At 56.7% G+C, this 20,520-nt stretch overlaps 1 protein-coding gene across 5 annotated transcripts in view; it reads right to left on the reverse strand.

Moving 5' to 3' along the window:
* The window catches only part of CACNA2D2 (calcium voltage-gated channel auxiliary subunit alpha2delta 2), a 141,342-nt gene extending 137,057 nt beyond the window's left edge, over positions 1–4,285 (reverse strand). For all 5 annotated transcript variants that reach the window (XM_088831632.1, XM_088831629.1, XM_088831630.1 and 2 more), the window contains exon 1: positions 4,071–4,285. In XM_088831632.1, coding sequence (XP_088687758.1) covers positions 4,071–4,285 — 215 coding nt within the window. The remainder of the gene's footprint in view (positions 1–4,070) is intronic.
* Between the last annotated feature and the right edge of the window lie 16,235 nt (positions 4,286–20,520).

The raw sequence follows: 20,520 nt of genomic DNA on the forward strand, positions 1-20,520 counted from the left end.
AGTCTCCCCATCTGCAGGATGGGCATAACCGTGGGGTCTGAGGTCAAGGATGTAATGTGATTAAGGGGCTTGGCCCAAGCTCAGTGAGGGGAGGCCACCATTGGCCTGGTGACATTCCACCTTTAGTCAAGGTGGGCTTCAGGGAATGAGAGGCAGCCCAGTGCTCTTCCTCACAGAGATGATATTTCTGGTAGGTGGGTACAGCCTGAGCTAGTGGCACAACCCAGAGACCTCCAGAGAGTGTGGGTGTGAGACCCTGCAGAAAGGATCTAAATCCCTGAGAAAAGCAGGCAGTGATGAGGGGACAGCATAACAATGCAGAAAGACAGGGAGGCGCTCAGCCCATGGGAACAACGTGGAAAGCCTGGTGGGTGGGGGCCCAGCATGCTGTAGCATCAGGGGTAGATGTTAATGTATCAACAGCTGCCAGGACCCCCACCTGTGCCAGAACACTTCCTGCCTGCCAGAGGAGACACCCTCTCCCATTAATTCTCACCATTAGCCTCTTAAGCAAATTCTCTATTATCTTATTTGGGGAAACAGAGGCAAGGTCACCCCAACGGAGAAGGTCAGATCTGGAGACCAAAGCTTGAGCCTTCGGGACCCACACCTGACACCCACCACGTCCCCAAACTGCCTTGTCCCGAGAGCTGACTGACCCCTGCACACCACAGTGGGTAGGGGGCACAGAGAGGGTGGCACCAAGTCAGTCTCTCCTTGGAGCCACCAGTGCGCCAGAGACTCGGGAGGGAGATTCACCTGCACACTAGGAGGGCACTTGTCTTCAAACAGGCTACTCCCGTCTCAGGGCTCAGCCTGGCAGAGTTGGCCCAATAAAGGTGAGTCCTGGGGGTGGACCACAGCCGAGGGTCTAGACGAGATGTGAGCCAGTGGGAGTGGCAGCAGATCGTGAAGCCTCGCCCCCTCCTCCTTCCTGCAAAAGCCGTTGGCAGGTTGTTGGGGAAACAGGGACCCAGATGTGTGATGCTGCCTTCACCCACCATCAACCCCAGTTAGACTGACGCATGCCCCATCGTGGGCACTCAGGTAAAGGAACATGTGCCTGGCTGTCATTAATTTGCTGGGGGGCCCAGACCCCTCGGGATCCTTTCTGCTCCCCACCCACCCACCTACCCCCAGAGGAAGAGAGGTGCGGGCCAGCACCATTACTGGGGAGGAGTGGGACTAAGAGTGTGCAGCCAGTGGCTCAGCCCGGACCTCATGGAACAGGAGACAGAGAAACCCAGGAATGCCGGAGAACAGGGGACAGCAGTCCAGCAGAGATGACAAAAGAGGTGGGCAGGGCAGGGGGGCCACAGAGAGATCAGAGGGGTGGGCAAGGGCGGGGGAGGGGCTGGGAGAAGAGATGAGAGGCCAAAGGAGGGGGCAAAGGAGGGGGAAGGAGACTGACAGAACTGGGAAAGGAAAAGACACTGGAGAGGCCAAGCGGCGAGGGCCGCCCCTCAGCCAGCAGCAAACCAGGAACAGGAGGAAGCAGCTGAAACGGGCAATGTGTGCTCCGACTCCATGTGCCCCACCTGAGCCCAGACACACGAGGGTGCGTATACACACATATGCACTTGAGCACATGCGGCCTTGGCCTTGTTTGAAAACCGGATCCAGGTCCAGGGGAGGTGAGAGGGCACCTCCCCCGCAAATCAAAGCCCTGTCCTCCGTCCAGTGGTAACTCCTCTGCCCTCCTCCATCCAGCAGCAGCCGGGGTCTGCTTTGCCGGGTGGGCAGAGACCCATGTCGCCAAAGTGACTACAGACCCAAACCCACGTTTGCTTAAAACCCAGCAGCTTGCAAAGCCGGGCCCTGTCACGCTGCCAGACACTAATGAGGAAATGACTTTCGCGTCAAGGGACCTCTCCACTGAGGGGCTGTCACCCTAGGGCCGTGAGGCTGAGGGTCCCACTGCCCACCATAGAAAGCCACCTGCACCTGTATGGAAGTCGTATCCTAGCCAGGCCACGTTAACCCGGGAGAGTTCATGGAGGCCACCGGCCGGAGCAGCCCCAGGGCAGCAGCCTCAGCCTTTCCTGTCAGTTCAACAAAAGTCCCAACTCCAACTAAGCCCGGCCATGCAGGGGCCTGGGGGAGGGACCCTCACTCACCCCCCTCCCCTTCCTCCCTCCAAGGATCAGTGGGCGTCGGCATCTGTGGGACCAGGGCAGCTGAAGGGCGCTGGCTGTCACTGCCGGCGCTGCGTGTCATCACACCATTAGTCCCCTCCCCCTGGACCCTCAGAGCCACACAGCCCCCAGCCCACTCCACTGTCATTCTCTAGTTACGGTTTGCAAGACATGTCCCAAACCCTCAAATCAGCTCCAACTATCTCGACAAGAGACGAGCATCCAGCTGGAAACGTGCCGCTGTCATCACACCCGCCTCCCCATCCTCTGACTGGGGACAGAGGGACAGGTGTCCGCTCCGGTCAGGGTCTCACAGGTGTAAAACGCAGGCCCAGCAAGCATCTGACCCACTGCAGGTCACAAGGAGAGGGAGCAAGGTGGGAAGAGGTGAAAACAGACATCTACTTAAACCTTCACTCAAAGAGCTACATATAGGCTCTGGGGGGGAAAACAGCTGTGTCTTGGCTTTGAGGGGAAGAAAGAACAGCAACAAAAAAATAACGCTTTCATTCTTTTTAAACATTGGGGCTGAAGTCCATTTTCATCACAGCAAATGAAAGACAATAACGCACCCACAAACCCTGAACTTCCATATGATTCTCTTCTACCTGCGCACACCCCACATACACACACGAAAAATCCAGACGGCTGACAGAGGACACGTCCGTGTGGCACCTGTAATTTGCCTACTGATCACCCGCCTGAGCACAGCCACGCTGTGCAAGGAGAGAAATGACAAGACGGAGAGAGACCCGGGCAAAGCATTTCCTGAGTTTTGCTTTTCCTCATCTGGGAGAGCCTGCAAGCCAGAGCACGCAAAACCAGGGGCCCCTACCCTTGGGCAGAACTGGTCTAATGACGCAGAGCCAGTCTTGCCCTTTCCCCGAGGCCAGACCCTGCCCCGCCACCCCCTGGCCACTAAGCAGCCTGGTTACTCATTTCCCCAAATCCCAGTGTGGCCACACTGGGTGCAGGAGTCCAGGGACAGGTGGTTCCTCAGACCCAGAGACACATAACAGACAGCAAGGTGGTCACCGTACCCCAAAACCATAAGGGTGTCTAGCCACTGACATAAGGCTGGATCACGGTGCCCACAGACAGCTGCTGTCCTAAAGGCCACACACACTGAATATCTATTCCCAACCCCAGACACATCTGGCCAAGCTGGCCCAGAGGAGGATGCCCGAGTTGCCAGGCTCTCAGGAAGGGAGAGAAGGCTCAGGACCACGGAGGACCAGCAGAAGCTGGCAGGGCCACGAGCTGCTATTACCTTGTTGGCAGCAGCAGCAGGGGCAGGCGGAGGGGGGGCCTCCCTGTCATTCAGCCTCTGCTTCCACTCTGGCACCTTCACCTCCAGAGGACCTTTCCCCTAGGTGTAGTGGGGGGCGGGCGGACTGGAGGGACACTGACCCAGGGCCACACAGTTAGGTGTTCGCATTCTCTGTATCCAGCCCTGCTTCTCAAAGGAAAAAGGCCAGGGAAGACAGGTGTGGAGGGATCCCCCACCTCTGGATCTAAAGCGCCAGCTTCCTATCCGGGAGGAAGCCTGAGCCAGACGCGGGGCTCCGACTCCGCCGGGCAGGGGGTCTCTGGCCGCTCCCTCACGCAACCCCAGGTCTCCCCTGTCACCCCGACAGCTGCAAGACAATCAGCTGGCAAGCTCGGACCCCCCACCCCCACCCCACGAGATCTCCCTGTGCGCGGTTTGGGGGATGGGAGGGAGAAGGGGCACCGCTGGGAAGTTTCGCGACGCAGCCAGAAGCTCCGGGACCCCGGCTGCCCGCCCTCTGGGCTTAGGGTCGCCGCCCCCGGGCGCAGCGGGCGGCAGGACCCCGCGCCCCCGCCCCGGAGTAGGGCGCGGGCCGGGGACGGGGGTGGGTGCGAAGTGGGGCTCCGGGCTCGGCCGGGGTCCCGCGGCGGGCCGAGGCCACTTACGTGTGCTGCTGAGGGAAGCTGTAGGCTGAGGCGCCGGGGGCGGCGAGCAGCGGGAGCAGCAGCAGCGGCGGCAGGAGCAGCGCCAGCGGGCGCGGGGGACCGGCCGCCGGGCGCCGGGCGCCGGGGCCGAGCCGGGAGCCGCGGCTGGGCCATAGGAGCGCGGTCCGCGCCGGGTCGGGCCGAGAGGCGCCGCAGGTCCGAGCCGGCACCGCCATGTTTCCATTCAAGATGCGGCGCCGCGGGGAGTGGGGACGGCGGCGGGCGGGGTGCGTGTGGGGGGGCGCCGGGCGGCGGGCGGCAATCGCCTCTCCTCTTCCTCCGCCTTCTTCGCGCCGGGCCTCCAGGGCTGCCCGAGCCGCAGCACCTCTGCGGGGTGCGCGCTGCGATCTCTCCGCCGCGCCGGCTCCGAGCGCTCTGCGCGCCGGGTCCCGGACCGGCGCTCAAATAGCGGCAGCCGCCAACCTGCCGGCGCCGCCCTCCCCCGTCCCTCCCCGGCCGGCCCGCCCCCGCGCGCCCCCGCCGCGACCACGCGCCCGCCGGTGCCCGCGCGCCCCTCGTCCCCGCGCCATCCTGAGCCGGCCCTGCTGGCCCGCGGGGCCGAGCCGAGCCCGGGCGCGCGCGTCCCGCGCCCCAGCCGCGGTCCGAGTTCCCGATGTGCGCCGTGCCGCACGCCTCAGACTGCGATGCTCCTCTCCGCCGCACTCGCGGGAAGAGTCCCCGGCAGGCGCGTGTGTGACCCTTCTGGGGGCTCGACCTTCAACAGGCTTAAGGCCTGGAGTCACAGGTTAGTGGTGGAATGGCAGGCTTTCAGCAGAGACCGCTGGAGAGGGCAGCGGAGCTGAACTCACACGGCCAGGGGCTCCAACTACCTTCAAGAGTCCCCTTTGTGGGGATTGGGTCCCGAGGTCCCGAGAGAAAGGAAAAATCCTGAATGGAAACCAGGTCCAGTTGCACCGTATGTGGGGCTGGGAATGGCAAGATACAGCCCTATGCAGCCACTCATTTCACTTCCCTGGGCTAAATGGGCACTGGGCGCTGGACAGCCCCAAGTCCCAGCCCCCAAGGCTTACACAGCTTCTATTTAAACTTCTCCAATGCCAGAAAGCTCACCCCTGCACAGTCCAATCACTTCTGTCCTGGAGGCTCCTGGCTCTTCCCTGCTGCTGGGAGAAGGCTGGGCTGGTGTCAGGCCTGACTCTGCAGCTTGTGGGCCTCTCAGAACCTCAGTCTCCTCCCTTCTGAAGGCTTGTGTGAGTGCCCAACCCCACCTCCAGGATGAAGTGAGAATGGGAATGAGTTACTTGGTAAACTGAAACATTCGTGATTGGGAGAGAGCGTCCCTGAGTTTCCTTTGAAGTTGCCCTGGGACCCTGCTCTGCCCCTGGCACACACAGGATGAGAGAATGCTCCCTGCCAGTCGGGAACAGAGCAAGACCCCCTAAGCAGTAACTGCCCACTGATTCTGAGCCTAGTATTAGGACTGCAGGTCAGTAACCACCTGAGCAAGAGCCCCTACTTTATCATAGCTGGGTGAGTTGAGTCTCCCATCACCTACTTACGAGTCAGCCTAAAGAGGATTTGTAGTTGAGGTGGAAGAGTGGTAACCCCTGTATTGAAGAAGGCAGAGCTTCCCCTCTCACCCCGAGAGCAGCAAGCCAATAGGGCTCGGTATGACCACCATGTGTGTGTGTTAGTTGCTCAGTCGTGTCTGACTCTTTGCAACCCCATGGACTGTAGCTCCCTAGGCTCCTCTGTCCATGGAATTCTCCAGGCAAGAATACTGGAGTGGGTAGCCATTCCCTTCTCCAGGGAATCTTCCCAACCCAGGGATCGAACCCGGGTCTCCTGCATTGCAGACCGATTCTTTACAGTGTTAGCCACTAGGGAAGCCCATAACCCTAACCCTAACCCAGGACAATCTTTACTTGGCTCTTAATTCCTGTCTGGGCTCCCCCACCCCTGCCTACCCTCACAAGCCGGGGAGACAGCTTTGGAGTATCCTCTTCCCTGACTTGTGTGAGTCTTCAAGGGCCAGACTGGGGCTTGCCATAGGTCCCAAACATGTTACCAAACTGCTGATAGGCCCAGAGGCTGGGGGACAGAAGGGATATACTGGACTCTGGGAGGCCAAGCCAAGCCAGTTCTATGGAGGACAAGTCAGATATCTGATTGTACCAGATGTCCCGACCCCCACCTCTGGGCAGGGCAGTCCTTTCTGCTGGACAGAATGGTGGGGTGAGGAGGGCTGTGCCTCACAGAAGAGTCAAGGAGTTTGAGCTAACCTAACCAGTCCCCTCCCAGCCCCTCCTACTAATAGCTATCTCTAGCATCTCTATCTCCCCCATGCCTAGGGAAGGGCTGGCCCGTGGTATCCTCTCCCATCTGTTTGCTGGATAAATGCCTGGATCTTGGACCCAGGGAACTGGCACAAAAGGCATCACCGCTTCTGGTGATCACCTCTCCTGAGTGCCCTCTGGGGTTAGGTGGGCCCCTTCCTGCAGGGGCAGAGTGAGAAATGTCGGGGACAGCATCCCGGACCTTTGACACCAGGATGGCAGCACTATCCCCAAAGAGTACCCAGGTCATCAGGTACCTGTGCACAGGCCGGGGGTGGCAAGTGGGCACTGGTAGTTGGGCATTTCAGTTCCAGCCTCCACAGATGTGTCCCTAATTGAGGCTGCTGGTGCCGAGGGAAAGGCGGGAGATTTTGGTTGACAGGCCGTTAAAGGAAGACAAATAAGGAGGGGAGGTAATTAAGAGGGAACGGGTAGTAAGAGTTTCCACACTCTAACTTCTGAGGCTCACAACATCCTCGGTCTCCTGGTGGCTGCCTGTGGCCACAGGTTAAAACCATGGGAAGAAAAATCAAGACTTTGCAGGGAACAGGGGGACCTCTGGGGCAGGAACATTGGTGGGTTTGGTAGCAAAAGCCTGGGGCTACTCATTGGGCCAGAGGTGCCTGTGCTGAAAGACGGGGGCCAGCAGGGACAAGTGAAGCTGCAGCCAGCAGAGAGTGGTAGGGGGCCTGGCAGGTGCTGGTTCTACACGTGGGCTGAGGGGGAAGTCAGCTTAGCAGACCAGAAAAGATTGAGAGGTCTTTATGGAAAACCTACTATATGGTGCTGGAGAAGACTCTTGAGAGTCCCTTGGACTGCAAAGAGATCAAAGCAGACAATCCTAGAGGAAATCAACCCTGAATATTCATTGGAAGGACAGAGGCTGAAGCTGAAGCTCCAATAATTTGGCCACGTGATACAAAGAGCATCATCCAGCCGTCTCACTGGAAAAGACCCTGATGCTGGGAAGGATTGAAGGTAGAAGGAGAAGGGGATGACAGAGGACAAGATGGTTGGATGGCATCACCGACTCAATGGACTCAATGGCATCACTTGCTCAATGAGTTTGAGCAAGCTCCGGGAGATGGTGAAGGACAGCGGAAGCTTCACCATGCTACAGTCCATGGGGCTGCAAAGAATCGGACACAACTGAGCGACTGAACTGAACTGAGCTATGTTCCAAGCAAGTTCTGAGGGATGCAGAAGCCTACCAAGAATGTCTGGGACACCTGGGGCAGCAAGATTCCCCATTTCAACCTGCCCACCTTCAGTCTCCCTCCCATCATCCTTTTGTGGCTCCATAAGCTGGTGGGTTGGAGGGCTCTTGGCTTTCTTAGAGTTTTATCCCTGGAGTTCCTTCTGCCTGAAACACTCTCTCATCTTCACCACTTGAACCCAGAATGTTTAGGAACCCATCAATACCACTTATGCCAGGAAGCCTTCCTGGACCTCCCTTCAACTAAACAGGCTTCCCCACCCCAGTCCCCACTCTCCTTTCTCCTCCCCTTGCCACACAAATATGCAGCAAACTCTGCCTTGGGTTCAGAAAAACACCTGCAACCAAGCTAGGACCCAAGTCTCCCTTGTCCCTGTCACCGTCTTAGGGCCCCACACAGAGCTTGACCATTTGGAGGGCATTGGAGGTGTTGACATAAGGACTGTCTTTTTTCTGACTGCATGGCATGTGTGATCTTAGCTCCCCGACCAGGGATTGAACCTGCAGCCCCTGCATTGGAAGTGCAGTCTTAACCACTGGGCTGCCGGGGAAGTCTCGACATAAGGACAACTTTCGAGTGGCATATCCAGGGGCCTGGGGCTATGGCCAGCAAGAGTGGTCTGACATGGGCATAAGGAGTGTCAGCTTTGGCATCCGGTATTGCAGATCATATAGGGAAGTCACTGTGCCTGAGAACTTTGTTTCTTCATCCATACAATGGGTGATATGATACCCACCTGGCCGGGATGGTCTAAAGACTCAAAGCATGTATAACACCCTAAGGGCAGGACTTGGTACTTAGCCAAGGGCTTAATGAAGGCAAACCACAGAGAGACTCAGGCAACCCTGAGAAGGGTAGGTCCTAAATGCTGGCAGGCAGGAAGACTTCTTGGAAAGGAGGAGGGATTCCAAGTTGACCTTGCAAGATGAACAGGATCTTGCATACTAGGGTGGGAAGGACCTGTCCTCCTGAGCCCCATTGACCCGGCTGTGCCTCCACTTGAATCAGTGGAGGTTGCCCTGGCCTTCGCAAGTGTCCTTCTGTGACAGGAGGCCATCCCCTCCTCCTCAAGCCCCATCGAAGTGCTTGTTCTCTTCCCTCTTTGGGCTGCACTTAGTGGTTCCCAAGGGCTCCCAGCCAGGACACACTCAGGTATGGGCTGCCTGCCAGTGCTCACACCTGCAGGCTTCTATAACTCATCCACTAATTCCTTGGGGACACTCAGAGACGTGATGGTTCCACTAAATGCCCCTGCCTGTGCAGCGTGGCTGCTGAATGCAAGCAGAAGGGGAACCCCACTTTCGAACCATCAAGGACTTCCCTGGTGGTCTACTGGTTAAGAATCCACTTGCCAATACAGGGGACACAGGTTTGATCCGTGGTTTAAGAAGATTCCATGTGCCACTGGATATCTAAGCCTGCATGCTGCAACTGCTGAAGCCCATGCTGCTAGAGCCTGTGCTCTGCAACAAGACAAGCCACCACAACGGAAGCCCACCCAACACTAGAGAGTAGCACCCACTTGACGCAGCTAGAGAAAGCCCACAGGCAGCAATGAAGACCCAGTGCAGCCAAACATGAAAATTAATAAATTTTTTTAAAGCATTTGTCAAATGCTTTAAAAAAACAAAAAAAGTCACCCAGTATCCTCACACAATAACTGACCTACTGTCAGCTTAGTGCCATATATTGTGATAAACAGAGGGGGCTGGTGTTTAATGCTTTCAGGCAGTGTAGGCCATCACCACCTGCATACCAAAGTTAGACCAAGTTCCAGACCGTAGACTGTTGGAGCCTATAGGATTCTCTGTCAGAGAGAAGGGGAAACTGAGGCCCAGAGAGGGAAGGAGACTTGCCCCTGGGCACCCAGTGGTCAGTGAAGATCAGGACATGGAGCTTTGAGTCTGGGGAACCAGGCAGATGGAAGAGGCTTTATCTATCCTCGGCCCCTGGGACCTCCCCGACTTAATGGGGGAATATGGTACACGGGAAAAATACAGTTAATACCTCAAGCCAGGTATAACTGTGTCATGTGGGTGAAACAGAGAATGTGGTCACTCGGTGCTATGAGGCCTTGGTGGTCAGCGAACACTTGCCAGAGGAAGGGGCCTTGAAACTGGCACGGAAGGACGGGGCGGGAAGGATGGATGAATGGCTGGAGGTGGGGGAAAGAGTGGCCCCGGCAGAGAGTCTGAGCAAACACCTGAGGCAGGACAGGGCTGAATTGGTGCAGGGACCAATGGGGAGGCTGCCTGCCGGGGCCCCAGCTTCTTCCTTGCTGCACCTCTTCACTAATGGGGAGGGAAGAACATAGCACCCACCCCTGGGTGGGGAGTTCCTCAGAGGCAGGGAGACAATAGCATGGCTATGGGCAGCATGGGGCCAGGCTAGCTCAGAGGTGACGATGAGCCAGGATATCAAGAAGCCATTAACCCCTGTATCCAAGATGCAGGACCCTGGGTGGCCTCACCCTTGGAGAAGGACCACTGGTTGAGTAATAGGAAACACATTGTCACCTGCCCGGTCTTGGCTGCCTTTGCAAAACTTCAGTCCTTTCAGCTCAGGCATGAGTACCGAGCTGGGAATGGGGGCAGGGTGGGCACCTGCTCCTACCAGCAGCATTTGTCTTGATGGTTTGCATCCCCACCAGCAGCTGTCTTGGATGGTCTGGAGCTTTCCTCAAAGAGCTGTGGTCCACCTGCCTGTTTTACAGATGAGGAAACTGAGGCTGAGGGAAGGACAGGGGTTGTCCCAGGGTTACAGTGAGCAAAGAGACTCAGGCCCAGACTAAACTCGAGACTCAGTCCTCTGTGCCCGCTCCTAGGCACTGGGGCCCTCAGAGTCCTCAGAAGCCCCAGTGGGAGACCCCTGACCTGAACATCGTCCCCAGGGGAATGAGGGGCTCCTCAGCGCCACCCCTGCGTCCTCTACGGCAGGGTATATGTGGCACAGAGGCCGGATGCTGGGTTCACCCCCCTCCCCGGAGGCCTTCATCCCACTGTGGCAAGAGAAAATGAGGACAAATAAAAGAGAGAAATTCTCCCCTCAGAAGAGCATTAGATGTCTGAACGACTTCCAAATAAATAAAAGTCTCCTCGGAGCCCCCGGCCAGCACTGACAGCGGCTCTAACTCTCCACCAGACGTGTTTTTCTGCCTCCAGGTGGGAGTGAAGAGCATCGGCGGTGGGCGAAGTCAGGCTCTGAGGAGGCGGCCTTCCATCACCGCCTAACACCCCATCAGCGCCTTGGTGGAATGGCCACGGCAAATTGCCTCCTCTGATAGCCGCCCCTCCAGGCCCTCGGAGAGCAGAGACCAGCCGGCGCTGGCCTCCCCCACCGGGCCGGGGAAAGAGCTTCCTGGTCAGTTCTGTCCCTGCACATTGCCAGGATCCAGTTGACTGTAATTCTGCGAACCACCTGTCCCTAACCTGCTTGTTTTGCAAATGAGGAAACTGAGGCCCAGGGGGCTTTGGAGACCTGGTGAATGAAACCAGCAAGCCAGGGAGTTGTCTCCCGAATGAATTATGAATTAGCTCCGCTCAATGCAAGAGTGGAGCAAGAAATGTTTCCTGAGAGGGGGTGCTCCGAGGGAGGTCCATACCTAGCGCCATCCACCTCCCCTTCTGCAACCGTACAAGGCGGGTGAAATGGCAGGAGACACCAAGGCTAGACCACAGGAAGCACTTCCCCCAAGCAATTGGCTAGGGAAACACCCAGAGGAAAGTCTTCAAATCTTCCGCCTCTTCTGCTGAAAGCATCTCTTGGCTGCTGCCCACCAACCCTTTTGAGGATTAGCCTCTGCTCAGTGGTTGAGGGGAGGACAGGACCTGGCTCTGCCATCACTTAATTTAACTGATGGCTGCTGTTCCTGGGAGGGGCAGTTAGCACTTCATTTGTTGAGCCTGGAAGACAGATGAGGCTGTGTTCTTTGATTACTGAACGAAGTTGACATTGTGGGAGGTGGTGGCAGGGCCAGGAGGAGCAGCGTGTGGTGGGAGGTGAGATGGCCCAGAGGCTCCCCTGCCCCATTTCATGAGGTCCCTGCCTTCTCCGGGGCGATGCCAGCACTCAGGACCCTCCCCATGAGTTCCTCAGACGCCAGACAGGGAGGAGAAGGAAGGTCTTCTGCTGAGAACCAGTCTAGCTTTTCTCATTAGCGCTGGTTATGGGTGCTTTGGGCTTCCCTGGTGGCTCAGCGGTAAAGAACCTGCCTGCCAGTACAGGAGACACAGGTTCGATACCTGGGTGGGGAAGATCCCCTGGAGAAGGAAATAGCAACCCACTCCAGGATTCTTGCCTAGGAAATCCCATGGACAGAGGAGCCTGGCGGGCTACAGTCCATGGGGTCGCAGAGGGCAGGACGTGACTTAGCAACCAAACACCAACAATGGGCCCTTTCACTCCCCCAAATCAGGGCTCCATTGCAGCCCTTGCCACTCCTCCTGGGTCAGGGCCTTCAGATATCACCTCTGGGCTTGAGGTGAGGCAGGGACCAGGGAGGAAGGAGGCATGGACTCCTTCCCCACTGGTTGGAGTGGCCTGCAGATGGAGACCCTGGAGGATCCCCTCTGAGCCTGGAAACGTTGTCCCAGAGGCCAGACCATTAGCTTCAGACACAATCCCTGTGTTCTTCCGATTCAACAACTACCCAAGCCCTGGGGGGAGAAGAGTATTTTCCAGCCCAGATCCCTATGATATCTTCCCTGGCACTGACCAAGGGGGAATATGGGAGCCACTGAGATCTGCTGAGGAAAGTCATGCTGGATTGGAGGCTACTTTACTGCCAGGGGGTGCGGAGGAGGCCAGAGACACTCAAGACAGATGGGCCCAGACTTGGCAGGAGCTGGGCTGAGAGCTCCAGTCCCTCAGGCCGCACAGAGGGGCAAAGCAGACAGGACTGGGTGGGGACATGCTCCTCCATCACCCCTACCTGCACGAAGTAGCACTGGGCCAGGCAAATGAAGGGAGCATCTGGTCTCGATGGAAGGTGCAGCCTGTGAGGTCTGGCCTGAAACAGGGGCTGGGATAGGAATTGGTGGACAAGTAGAGCAGAGGCTGACCTGAGACCACTGTACCCCAGGTGGGCTAGCTAAGACAGAGACATCACTACCCAGAAGGTGTGGGGTGGGGACAGAAAGGTTGTTTAGGGCACAAGTGCTATGGGTGACCATGGCTTGCAAGAATTCTGGCTCCCTTCCCAACTGGACCCAGGGTCTAGGCAGGTATGAGGCACCCTGGATGTCCTAGAGATAATCAGGCCCCAGAATCTCTTTCAAAGAACAGCGGGACTTCTGTAGAGCCCTCACTCTCTCCTATATATGGGCAAACTGAGCCTCAGCAATGCTCTGGGCTGGGCCCAGTGAACAGTGGCATCTCTGAGACCAGAACCCAAGCCCCTTGGGTCCTGGCTTGGGGCCATTCATGGTCAGAGCTGGCCCAAGTTCCTATCTCCACTTGCTGATTAGGGACCAGTACGGTGGCCGGCAGAGCAAGGGAGATATTAGGACACAAACAGGCAGCAGAGGGCCCCTCAGTGGCCTAGAGACAGACCCTGGAGGTCAGAGAATCCCCAAGGCAGAGCCAAGCTCTCTTCCTGCAGAGGGAGGCTACAGAGAGCTTCACTGGGCCCCAGGCAGGCAGAAGAGGATGCTGGGGAAGCTGCACCCAGGAGGCCAGTGAGAGTCCAGAGGAGGGTGAAGAGGCTTCTGCCTGATTATCTTCCCACCAGCTGGAAGGCCTCTCCCCCACACCTACTGCTGCGGCCTCCCTGAGCCCAGCCTGGCAGCGCCAGAGCACCATCTTGCTGAGGTCTTAATTTCTAAACGAGCGAGGAGGAGCTTTGGAGAGGCAGAGGCGGATGGAGAGACTCGCTGAGAGAGAGACAGAGAGAGACCTCGGGAAGGATCAGGATGTGGACTCAGCAATTTGGAACAAGCCACTTAGGTCTTGCCTGAAAACCCAAGCCAGCTGTCATCGGGTGGCTGGGAGCAGGCCACAGACAGGAAACACTGGCGATGAGTCAGGCCTGGGATGGGGTGGGGGATGGTGCTTACATCCGGGGAACGGTCGGGGGAGTGGGGTTGGGGGCAGGAGGGGAGCAGTAGGTATGTCAGGCACGCTCAGGGCCCTCAGGAGAGAGGGCATTATCAAATGCTGATGAATGACTAAATGACTATGTAATAATATATCACCTCCATCATGCTGGGGTCTGGATGGGAGTCACGTGACCCCTGCCAGTCCTGCAGGTGTGAGATGGGAGTGAGATGGAGCCTGCCCTCACGCCTCCACACACCCTCCTCTCAGGTTCCTCTGCCAGCCATATGTCTCTGATGGGACTGAAGATTCCCCATAAGCCCAACCACTCACTGCCCCCCACCCCCATACACACACCATAGCGATTCTGCTTGAAACTCCAGGGCGATGCTGCCCGTTCTGGCTGACCTCAGAATCCTGGCCTGGCTGCTCTTCTAGACAGCTGGACATATCCGGAATCTCCTCACCCCAGGTTCTGCCGACCCCCTAGCTCTCTAGACATGCTTTGACCTCACGGAGAGTCTTGCGGCAGCTTCCTGCAAAATAGGCCCTGAGAGAGCTCCAACCACCGCCTACCCACCGGAGTCACCCTACTCCCAGCCTTCCCTGGAGACCAAGAACCTTATGTTCACTATACAGAGGAAAAGGACTTAGCCAGGTCATTGTGGCTTTCCTGTGATTTCCAAAAGAGACTTCTTGATGTTTCCTCCAGAAAGTGAATGAGAGTCATAACCCCCGTCCCTGATCCTTCCCCCACTCAGCTTCCTCTCCACTACACAGCAGGCACAGGGCCTAATTCTCATAGTTGCCTTCCAAGAAGACAGCATTATGCCCCGAGTGGATGAGAAAACTGAGGCTCTGGTGGTTCCGAGTGAATTGTTCCATCTGCCTGGGAAGCAGTGGAGATGGGATCTGACTCCTGGTCCAGCTCCTCCTGGATTGAGGCATGAGCAACACAGTGTAATCTTTAAAAAAAAGCTTTTTTAATAAGTCCATCTTATCTCAATATGCAAAGCTATGCACAAGGCATGCAAAGTAGCACTTCCTGCCCATTCCCAGGGTGACAGCGCAGTCTTTGGGTTTGATCACCATCTAAAAGGCCTCCTCTCTCTTGCTTGTACTGAATCTCTTTGCTCTGCCCGCCCTGCCCAAGGTACCTCCAGGCAGAGCTTTGCAGATAACACTGGGGATCTGTTCCCACATAGCCTATGAGCAGACCTCGGATCCTGTGGGTAAGGCGGGCCCCCTGCCTCAGGGCTTCCCAGGTGACTCAGTGGTAAAGAATCTGCCTGCCAATGCAGGAGACACAAGAGATGTGGTTTGATCCCTGGGTCAGGAAGATCCTCTGTACTGGGAAATGGAAAACTGCTCCACTATTCTTGTCTAGGAAATCCCATGGACAGAGGAACCTGATGGGATACATACAGTCCATGGGGTTGCAAAGAGTCTGAGCAACAGAGCACTCACGCAGCCCTGCCTCATGCAGTCCGGTTTCCCTCCAGGGATCCCCAGGCCCCACAGAGATGAACATGTGCACTGTGGAATGCATGGGTCAGGAACCGCTTTCTGCTGCGGGAATATGGGAAAACTCCCTAGAGATAAAGGAGAGGACATTCGAGTGAAGGGAATATTGGAGAACTAGTAAAAGGTTTGAAGGTAGGATCTGCTCTGGGGAAAGCCAATGATGCGTTTAAAGTCTGCTCTGTTTCGAGCAGTGAGGCTTCTCTGTGATGGAAGAGCCCATTGCACTGGAGCAGGAAGGCCAGGAAGACAGGAGGCGGGGGGCAGGGCTGGATACAGGCAGCGGCCGCAAATCATGGGAGAAACGTCCCATGCGCACAGGGTGGAAAGGACAGTCATCCAGAGCCTTGGCCTGATTCATGGCTGGGAGGCAGCAGACATCCACTGGGCCTGGGTGACCTTGAGTTCATTACCCACCGTCACTGCACCTCAGTCTCCTTGAAAGTAAAATGGGCTCAATAAGTCCCCTCAACTTCCTCTCAGAGCTGCTGGGGGCGGGGCGGGTTGATGCTTTGATGCTGAGTCAGAAGCGTGCAGAGAAGGGCTCCTTGCCTGGTGCCCTCCAGGTCCATAGAAGGAGGGGGAGCAATAGTGCGCTGCCTCTACATTCTCTGCCCAGAGGAGCCTGAGAGCCAGGCCCAGCACACACCAAGCCGGGGGCCAAAACACGCCACAGAGTGATGGGTCGGTGAGGCTGGGGCAACAGGCAGAGGTGCACGGGGAGAACTGGGTGGCTGTGGAAGAATGTGACAGTTAGGGACAGAAGGGGGTGGCCTGGTTCAGGCTAGAAGCCTGTCTGTCATTGGAGAGGTCCCAGGAAGGCTCCCAAGGACAAAACTGATTTGCCTATTAAATGATTCAGTTGCAGGCAGCCGCCAAGCACCTGGGGGGGTCCATTGAAGTTTGGGAGCCTCTTCCCGGACACTGGGTTTCTAACTATCTTTTTAATCAAAAGGAATTCACTTTAACATAAATTTGATCAGATCCCCCATTTCTGACAGATTGAAGTGGGACTGCTCTGATGGAGAATGGCAGGGGTGGGGGACCCCAGAGGCTCCCAGTACAGAGTTGGGGTGCACACCCCATGCCAGAGGTCAGCATAAGGAGGGACAGGAGCTGGGCACAAGGCTTCAGCTCCAAACAGGGTCTAGACTTGTTTCTACCCTCCTTGGACGACCTAGGGAAGGCCTTTCTCAGTCTCAGGCTCTCATCCGCAGAATGGGCACCACTTAGTACCCTTGCCCTCAGTTGCACTTCCCCATCATGGCTCGGGGGCTATTTATTCACGGTCCTGAAGCGCTGAGGTCTTAGCTAACTCATCTGCCTCCTGGCTTGGCTAATTGGAATCACTTTCCCCCTTCTCCTCTGCCTCTCAGTAAATTATGCGAATTGCCCCAGTCAGAGGCCTAGGTGATGGACAGTCCTGTCACAGCAGCCTAAGTGTTTAGAGAGCAATTGTTCCAGGGAAGGCTGCCATTCCTCAAGCCGGTGCTGAGCAAGGTGCGGTGGGGGGAGCCAGCCTGGCCCTTCCCCGGGCGGCGGCCCCTGCTCCGCCCCAGCCCAGACACCAGAGCCTGCTCCACCCAGACTGCCAGCCACCGGCTCCCAGTACGTTATCCTTGTCATAACAATCAGAGCAGCCGAGAGGTATTGCTCTTAAACCCTCAACACACATTTTTATAACCTTTCTGTTTAATAAGAAAGAGACAGCTCCAATTAGCTCGGAATATTCTGCAGAAATGGGATTATTTTAAAAGCTCTGGCAATATTATAAAATAGCTTCAGTAAGTGAACAGCTGTTGCTGGGCCCCGCCCGCCATGCGCACTGCGCCTTCCCGCACTCTCTCACCAGGCAGGGGGGCCTCTCCGCCTCCCCAGACGCCCCGGAGTCCCTGAGAACTCTGCTCTGGCTGGCAGTCACAGACCCGTCTTCCAGCAGGGGGATGTAAACTGTGAGATGGGAGACCCGCATCCCCTGTTCCAGGCTGGAGGAGAGGGGTAGCTTAGATCTGTGTCTCGGTTTGACCGTGGCCTTGCTAGAGTCCCTCCTTCCCGGGGAAAGTCTGTGTGGGACATCACCTCTAAAGGGCTGCCGGCCCCCCACTGTTGCCCCTTGAGCTGGACATGCCCCCTACGGTGACAGGACTCCCATCCACTGCTCTGGTCTTCCCAGCCTCTCCGTGTCCCCAGTCAAGGTGCCAGGGCAGGGTTACCTGGCAACCCGGGTTCCAGTTACTGTGCCTTTTCTGAGTCCACTCTGCCCGAGCCCCCCAGGGCCAGGTAAGCATTTTATCAAAGGGTTCCTTACTTCTCCTTCCGCTGGGGCCAGTTGCCATTCCTCTCTTTGGACCTTCCTCCATCTCACCCACAGCCTGCCACTTTCCTCCTCTCCAGAAGGAATCTTCCATTTCTTTGCCCACCCTGGCTGGCAGCTTTATCAGTAACAGAGTCTAAGCCCCTAGAGCTGTGGGCAGAGTTATGGGGGTCCTTTCTCCCTCTCCCCATGTCTGTTGGCAGAACCCTGTAGAAAGGGGTTCTCAGCTTGCTCCCCCTAAGCTCTGGGGTTATAGCGTATCCACAGCCCCAACGTGGGTAGTCAGCCCCATCTGGGCATAGCCTGATGCCGCCCCTTTCCTGGAGCCGGCTTAGCCTCTGTGGGGAGGATCGAGGGGTAGGGGCTTCCGGGAGGCCCTGGTCCTCTTTGACCTCCTGGGCAAAGGGGCAGAGGGCCTCTATGGCCCTGCCCCCATTGTCTGCTTGACCCTTGATCCACAACAGTGATCCCCATAGTACCAGGTCCCCCTCAAGGTTCAGGGTGAACAGCAGGTCATGTCTGAACATCCTCCAGGGAAGGTTAGAGTTGGAAGGGACCTCAGAGTTTGGCCCATGGAGCTTGTCACTGTATGGTTGGGGAAACTGAATCCAATTGAGAGGAACATTCAGCCCTGACGTTTGACCTTTGTGGGCCCTGACACGGCTGGTGGTGGGGATTTGAACCCTCAGTCCTGGTCTGGGGGGATGGAATGGACCCCGCCTTGATTGCTCAGTTGTCCACTAGCAAGACCCTCCCCTCTCTGAGAGTCAGGAGCTCAGTGAAACCCTGTCTCTGAAGGCAGGACTCCTGGGACGGGGTGCGGAGGGGGACAGTGGTGAATGGGACACTGGAGCAAGCTGCTGGGCAGAGCCGGGGTGAAGACTGGGCCAAGAGGTCCCCAGGTGCCCCACTCATCCCTCCTGCCATGTCCCCTCCAGGCCTGACCAGAGTGTGGGGTTTCAAGGAGCAGCCTCGTGACCAAGGGAACACCCACATCATGGGCCTCTCCCAGTACCGTGGCCCCAGCCTCACCAGGCCCAGGTCTCGGGTCACTGCCTGGGTAATAGGAACAATTTGGGGGCATCCTTGGGAGGAGACCACAACCCAGGAACTGCAGCGCGATGCAAATGCACCATGTGCTAAATGGGAAAAAATGAATTTTACACCCAGACAAAGTGACTTTTATCATGTTAACGACCATGGTGTGCTCATCATGTCTGCTGCAGTGAAATGGGGCCTGTGGATGTTTTTCTTTTAGTTCTGCTTTTAAATGGAGGCATTTTCCCCCCTCGTAGCAGACAAGCCAAGCCCCTCAGAATGGGATGACAGAAATGCCTATTCAGCAAAAACAAAACGGAGGAATTAAAAAAAAAAAAATCTTCATCTGTGTCTCCCAGCAAAAATAGAGCTCAGAATGAGGAGCTGGGTGTGGTGGGAGGACCCCTGACCTGGAGGTGAGAAGGTGATTCTAGCCCAGCTCACCTCCAAGTCCCTGTGTGACCTGGGGGTACCTCACCCATTTTGGTTTGCCCAATGGTACCAGGAGAGCCGCTCTGCCCTGGCTCTTGTGCAGGTGTCCGAGCCAAACTCATTAAGCTTGGTCTAGGTCCAAAACTGCCTTTTCCATGAGACTGGGACCTCCAGAGGGCAAGATGAGTCATCCTTGGCCAGGAGAAGGCCCTGCATGGAAGGGGCACAGAGGTTTGCCGGTGGAGCCAGGACTAGTTCCTGGATATCTGCAAGGAGTGTCCAAGAGTAGACTCCATTAACCAAGACCCTAAGAGCTCCCCTCACCAGCCCTGCACCTTGAGCATATTATTTATTGACACATGGCAACTCCATATTGTGCTCATCAAAAGTCAGGAAAACACCATCTGATGCTTTGTACAGCTGCCCAGCCAGGCACCCAGCTTCCCAGGAGGAGCCTGTGTGGTGCCCAGTGAGGGAGTGCTCAGCAAAGGCAAATGAAGAAGCCTCAGGACTGGCATATCTGAGAAACCTTTGCCCTGACACCATGCAGTCCTGCTCTGGAAGGCAAGTCCGGGTCAGGCAGGCAGGGCATTTGATGGGCAGAGATCAGTGGGCAATTAGCCAGCCCCAGCGGAGGTAATTAATCACTGTCTGAGACTTCCCATCTGGGTCTGCTGTGATTGCTGCCGTACCTATGCCCTGGTTGAAGTCAGAGCCCAGACCAGGCTAACACGAGTGGTCTCAATGGCTGTCAGCACCCCCACTGGCATTGCAAACACTGCCACCGTCCCTGCCTCCAGCAGCTCAGTGTTGCCGGCGCCATCACAGTTCACCATCACTGTCACGCCACAGTGGCGTCAGCACCTGACTGGGGACACACCGTCACCATCTCCATTCACGCTTACCTGTGCCTACTCTTCCTGACTCAAGGTGCTTTCACACAGTCTCCTCACCCCATTCTCCGCAGTCCCAAAAGACACACCTGTGGCTTGCTGGCAGGGAGACCGAGCCACAGCGAGGGGAAGGGCAAGGGTAGTTAAAGCAGGGTGAGAATCTGGCCTCCTGGCATACCGTCGCCTACTATTGCTGCCACCCTCTTCCTCCCTTGACTTGGTACCGCCTGCTCACAAAGCATATACTTTCTCCCCACGTCAGTCAGGATGAGTCAAGTCTGGCTTCAACAACAGCAGCCCTAAAATCTTTAGTGGCTTAAAATAATGAAGACTTGTTTCTTTTTGCTGCTGCATGTCCTCCCTAGGTCAGCTGAGGCTCTGTGCAGGCATCTATAACGCATCATCCTAGTCATACTCTGGCCCTTCAAACATGTACCCTTCCAGCCTGGCCTCCCAGGAGCTGGGCTGCAGGAGGGGAGGCTCAGGGGAGGCAGCTACTTGGGGACTCTGGATATCAGATTCAGCCCCAGGGCTCCAGATTCCCAGTTTAGTGTTTATCTTGCTCTGTTCCCATGGGCCAGGGCTGGAGGGGGGTGCAGTGAAGCAATGGGACAGGTAGAGTCTGTGTCTAGGCAAGGCCACACCCATTTCTCCTGGTGCTTGGGT

This window comes from Moschus berezovskii, chromosome 24 (genome assembly GCF_049115385.1).
Source record: "Moschus berezovskii isolate FMDL1 chromosome 24, NW_MosBer_1.0, whole genome shotgun sequence".
In the NCBI taxonomy this organism is placed as follows: Eukaryota; Metazoa; Chordata; class Mammalia; order Artiodactyla; family Moschidae; genus Moschus; species Moschus berezovskii.